This window comes from Petaurus breviceps, unplaced genomic scaffold, assembly GCF_028583685.1.
Source record: "Petaurus breviceps papuanus isolate PSGF00001 unplaced genomic scaffold, PetGlider_PUasm1.0 138, whole genome shotgun sequence".
Classification (NCBI taxonomy): domain Eukaryota; kingdom Metazoa; phylum Chordata; class Mammalia; order Diprotodontia; family Petauridae; genus Petaurus; species Petaurus breviceps.
The window spans coordinates 14,724,376-14,730,375 of record NW_027185694.1 but is presented as its reverse complement, the minus strand read 5'-3'; the positions used below and the strand labels follow the sequence as shown (position 1 = coordinate 14,730,375).

Below are 6,000 nucleotides of genomic sequence, written 5' to 3'. Positions count from 1 at the left end.
TCCATGATGGGCCCCTTTCAATTTTATCTTATTTGAACGATGTACTACACACTCTGGTTGAGAGAATAAAGAAATCAGAATCTCTTTTCTGTTTTTGTATGACCTTGTTGAGACATTTCATGCAAGGTGAGTGTTTGAGGTTGTTGTCTTACCATTATTCTTTTAGCCCTTTCTCCCTATAAAGTTAATGACAATCATATAGTCCAACTATTATATGGAGTGATAATCACATCCTGTTCGCTAGGTGCCATCTCAGGCTTAGGGCCACTTTTATGAAACCTTACCTTAGAAGTCCTGATTTCAAGCTTGGTATCTCAATGAATGCCATCTCCACTTCTTTCATAGGCCACCAGTATTTGACAGACCATAGTCACACTTGGGGATATAATTCACAGACAAACCAAAGTGACGATGCATATACTACAAAGGTAATTATGAACTACATATTCAGATCATGAAAGGATTGGCAGATGTGTTTGCTGAAGCAGCCATACAGGAAAGATCATGGATAATGGAAGAGATATGGAAGGATAGTAAGAAGGATAATAATGTCCTGACTTTTTAAAAAGGGAAGAGAACAGAGTCCATAACCTCTAGGCCAGTGAACTTTATTTAAATTCCTAGGAAAATTGTAGAGTTCATTAGCAGAAGTCTAGAACCACTCATTGGTTATAAAGTGCCAACCTCACCTTATCACAAACAGGTTATGTCAGAGCAACTTTGCTTTCTATTTTGATACAACTTTTTGATCAGAAGAATACTATGAAAATATTTTGCCTAAACTATAGCAAAAAATTTTATAAATTACTTCCCACTATTCTCGTGATAAGATATACATGAAGTGATAATTCCAACTAGATAGATTTAGAACTGGTAGAATAGCCATATTCAATGGGAGCTGTTAATAGTCCAATATCAACTTGGCAAGAGGTCTCAGGAGACTGTTCAAATGATTTATCCCCTTTTAATACACTTTTATCAATGATTTAAATAAAGGCATACTTGGCACATTCACCAAATTTGAAAGGGGCACTAAACTGTGAAGGATAATTGACCCAAATGACAGAGCAAGGTTACAAAACAATTCCATTGACTTAGAGTATTACACTGAGTCTAGTAAGATGAAATCCAATAGGGAGAAATAAAAGACGTCCTAAAATTGTTTTAAATTATAAAAGTAGGTAAATGCAGGTAGTATTGAGATCATTAGCAAGGTGGTGGTTATTAGAAATACGTTGGAAATATGAAAATAATTCCATATTTATTTAACTAAAATCTGATTTTCATCCATTCTTATTCTGAAATTCATCAAGTCCAATTTACCTAAAATATTAAATATAACATCGAATGAATCATTTTCCCGAGGAAGAGAACACATTCCTTAAATACATGTACTCAGTACTTGGTGCTCCAATATGATGATGCCAATTGATTTTCTAAAGTCCACATAAGGATGGCAAAATCTGTGAAGTTTATCTTGAAAATGATTATGTCTCCCCAAATTCCCATAGATAAATTGATTTTTCAACAAAAGTTTTGCATTATTGTTCATTTCCAAAATACACAAATTGTTCTGGTTCTTAAAAAAGCAAAGCTTGGTTCAATGGCTTCATCTCCCCCATTAATTGTTGCTATTGTTAAGTTGTTTAGTCATGTTCAACTCTTCATGATCCAATTTTTTTGAGGGGAAAGGCAAGACAATTGGGGTTGTGACTTGCCCAAGGCCACACAGCTAGTAAGTGTCAAGTGTCTGAGGCTGGATATGAACTCAGGTCTTCTTGACTCCAGGGCCAGTGTTCTATTCACTGCACCATCGAGCTGTTCCTATGACCCCATTTTTATGTTTTCTTGGCAAAGATACTATAGTGGTTTGCCAGTTCCTTCTCTAGGGTCCCCATTTTATAGTTGGAGAAACTGAGGTAAACAAAGCAAAAGTGATTTGCCCAGGGTCACACAGCTTATAAGTGTCTGAGGCTATATTTATACCCAGGTCTTCTTGATTCCTGGTCCAGAAGTCTATCCACTGCACCACCTTAAAGGGTCTGCTATTTACCAGGCACTATGTTAGGTGCTGGAGCTGTGAATTATCCTTCACATGAGGTTGGATGACCATTTGTTGGAGATAATATAGGCTGGATTTTTGGTCAGATATAATTTGGTCAAGAAAATCTCTGAGGCCCTCTCTAAATCTTCCATTTTTACAAATTTCTATTATAGAAAATTTCTATTTCCATTATAGAGTAGCTTTTGTGAGAACAAAAAACTTGTATGTTTTTAACTTCCTGTATCTCTACTAATTTATCACAATGTAGTATATACTATGGGTGTTTAATGTATGTGTGCTGAATGTTTGAATGAATATGTTAATACAGCTTATAGTCTTACCTAAACAGTTTCTTTATTGTAGCAAAATATTTTGCTGAAACCAAACAGAAATGTGATTTTTTTTAGTTATACACCTATGAGCAATCAATTTCTGTGTCTATATATGATTTATTGTAACAAAAAGTTTTGTAAACTACATGAGGCCAAGAGACAGACCTGCAGAGGACATACAGCAAGAGACCTAGGGAGAGGGACTGTGTCTCGAATGTTATAGATGAATACCCTGTATGGAAAGAAGGAAAATCACTACATTAAGCTTTCCATCCACAGTAATACACTTGACACTAGGGAGAGTAATGTTATTATTGAATACCAAGCACACTATCTAAGACAAAATATAAACCTACTGCAAACCTTAAAGAATTTCACATTCTCTTTAAGTAAAGATTTCTAATGAGGAATTTCTCCACAGCATCTTTCACCTCCTTGTTCCTCAGACTGTAGATAATGGGATTCATCATTGGAGTGATGACCCCATAGGACATCCCGATAAGCTCATCAGATGTCTTAGTGTCCTTGGACTTGGGCTTCATGTACATGAAAAGGGCTGAGCCATAGAACAAGATAACCACAGTCAAATGGGCTGAGCAGGTGGAAAAGGCTTTCTTCCTCCCTTCACTAGAATTGATCCTCAGGATTGTTGAGATGATGAAGATATAGGAGAAGAAAATGAGCAGCAGAGGAGTAATCAAAATAATAATACTTGCAACTGTCATGATAAACACATTGAGGGAGATGTCTCCACAGAGAAGCTTGAGAAGGGCCAGGATTTCACAAGTAAGATGATCAATGATATTCCCACAGAAAGGCTTTATAAGGGCAAGCAGAGTTTGTACCAGAGAGACCAGAAACCCTGATATCCAGGTCCAAGCAGCCATGTGTGCACAGAGTCCCTTGTTCATGATGATGGTGTATCTTAAGGGATTGCAGATGGCGACATACCTGTCATAGGCCATCACTGCCAGGAGAATGCACTCTGTGCACCCCAGTCCAAGAGAAATAACCATCTGTAGGGCACATCCAATGAAGGAAATAGACTTTCTCTCAGACATAACATTTATTAGCATTTGAGGGATAGAGGAGGATGTGTAACAGATGTCCAAAAAAGACAGGTTCCCAAGGAAAAAATACATAGGGGTGTGAAGGCGGGGATCCAGGATGCTGATGATGATGAGGATGCTGTTTCCCAATAGGATCACCAGGTACATCACCAGGCAGAGCACATAAAGAGCTAGCAGAAGGCCTGGGTACTGAGAAAGTCCTACTAGAAAAAACTCGGTCACAGCTGTATAATTCCCCTTGTTCATGTTATTTTAGCTGTGCCAACTTCAGAATTTAGGAAAGGACACACCTCAAAGCAACTGGAACGAATAGTAACACATTTCTGATTAGCTTCATATTTTAACTATTTCTTTTTTCAATATTGATATTTTTCTTTCATTCTGTTATAGGTTTTTAAATATATTCATGAAGGTAAAAATTAGGAAAATAAGAAAAATGTGCATGCAACCTGATGCAAATGTGATCGTTAATATTTCTAACAAAATTTTCATGTGAGAGTAACAACAACAAAGTCAGCCCTCACCACCTGAAAAAGATAGAATTACCTGCAGCACATAAGTGTAATGGAGGATCATTTTTGCCATAAGAGGTAATGAATATGAAGAATGCAGAGAAACTTGGGAAGACTCGTATGAACTGATGTTGTGTGAAGCAAACAGGATTAAGAGAACAAATTACCAAAGGACCTTAATGATGGAAAGAAAAACAAGACAGAAAATTAAAAAAAAAAAACCTGGTCAGTGCGATTGCCCAATTCCAACCTCAGAATACTGACAATGAAACATACATATTCTTCCTTTGGGCAGATCAGTGGAAGTCTATAGAAGTGGAATGAGATGTGTGACTGGACGTGGACTTTTGCTGGTTTATTTTGCTTATCCTATATATATTTTGCTTATCTTATGTAAGAACATTTTCTATGAAGTGAGGGCTTATTAGGAAGTGAAATTATTATTTTAAAAAGTATAAGTAAAGCATTCATCAAAATTCATCTAGAAAAGGGCAATATAGATGAAGACAGCTAAAAGGTTAGAGTATATAATGGAGAAAGGAGGACTTGAAAGCAGTATTGTTGTTATTATTGAGTCATTTCAGTCACGTCTGACTCTTCATGGCCCCATTTGGGATTTTCTTGGTAGAGATACTGGAGTGGTTTGCCATTTCCTGTTCTGAATCATTTTACAAATGAGAAAACTGAGGCAAACAGGATTAAGTGACTTTACCAGAGCCACACAGCTAGTAAGTGTCTGAGGTCAGATTTTAATTCAGGAAGATGAGTCTTCTCCCAGACCTGGCTCTCTCTCCATTATGCCACCTAGCTACCTTGAAGTAGTATCCATTAGAAGAAAGTGGTTTCAGTAAGGTTGGAAAGAAAGGACATAAGAAGGAGAATGGTACAGTGGAAAGACCATTAGGTCTACACTCAGGGGACCAGCATTTAAACCCCTGCTCTGATTTTTGCAATTTTCACGACACAATAATCCACTCACTTTCCCTGGGTCTCAGTTTCCTCAACTTTAGAACAAGATTGCCTCTGTGATTCTTTTAAGTTTTAGATAAATGATCTTAGTATATTATCTGCTCAGAGGTGGTTGTGAAGTTGAAGTCTTTAATAAAACAGTAAAATATTAGTTGAAGAGTAGGCATCCGAAGATGGAAAGATAACTTGTTCTCTTAATTCTGCTTACTTGACCTATCAGTTTATACAAGTCTTTCCAAGTTTCTCTGAATTCTTCATATTCATCATCTCTTATGGCAAAATAAAAGGAACATTGTTTTCCAGCAAGGGACCATTTGTAGTTTGATACTAAGTTTAGAGATTATCCAATCAGCTTGATTTTGTCATGTTGATGTTAATGCTCTAGAAACTATACCTCTTGACATATAGTTATGCATCATTAGTTATTATATTATTATATTAGTTACTAGTAACTTTTCTTATTTAGGCAGTCTCATTTATAAACTTCTCTATGAGGATGCATACAACCCCACCTCACCAGATGAAAAAGTATATAGAGAGTAGTTTTTCTGCTAAAGGGTCATCTTTGGAGGACACTCAGCTAGAAGGAACAGAAAGAATATGAGAATTCAGAAAAATGGATGGAGAGGAAATTTCAAAAAGAGAGGTTGTGGTAGCATCATGAGAGTATATGCAATTGATCACCAAGGCTTTACTGCTATGTACCAGTCATTGTTAGTCTTTGGTTTATATAAAGGCAAAGAATAGAGTAATATGCTCTAAATCTCTACATATTATCTAGTTTACATATTCAATAACATCATTGAATATTTTGAGGACATAAATAAATAAGGAGTATAAATAATTTTTCTCTTTCAGATACGTACAGTGATCTCCCTTTAGCTACTCCTGTCTAAGAGTAGTGTATTTAGAACCATAGGTCTATAGATTGCTAGAACTGGAACATAGAATTAAATATGATAGAGTTTGCAAAGATATTAGAAGACAACACTGAATGGTGGGGCAGAAAAAAATCTTTGAAAAAATAAGGATGTAGAAAAATAACTTGGAATACGGAAAACAAAATAGAATAG

At 36.1% G+C, this 6,000-nt stretch overlaps 1 protein-coding gene across 1 annotated transcript; it reads right to left on the bottom strand.

The window, feature by feature from the left end:
- Positions 1–2,750: 2,750 nt before the first annotated feature.
- Positions 2,751–3,692, bottom strand: LOC138143466 (olfactory receptor 13D1-like). Its single transcript, XM_069064735.1, has one exon. The coding sequence runs from the start codon at positions 3,690–3,692 to the stop codon at positions 2,751–2,753; it is 942 nt and encodes a 313-aa protein (XP_068920836.1).
- Positions 3,693–6,000: the final 2,308 nt, after the last annotated feature.

Bases quoted from the DNA above. Each gene is read 5' to 3' on its own strand.
- LOC138143466 (XM_069064735.1), bottom strand. From the start codon at position 3,692: ATGAACAAGGGGAATTATACAGCTGTGACCGAGTTTTTTCTAGTAGGA.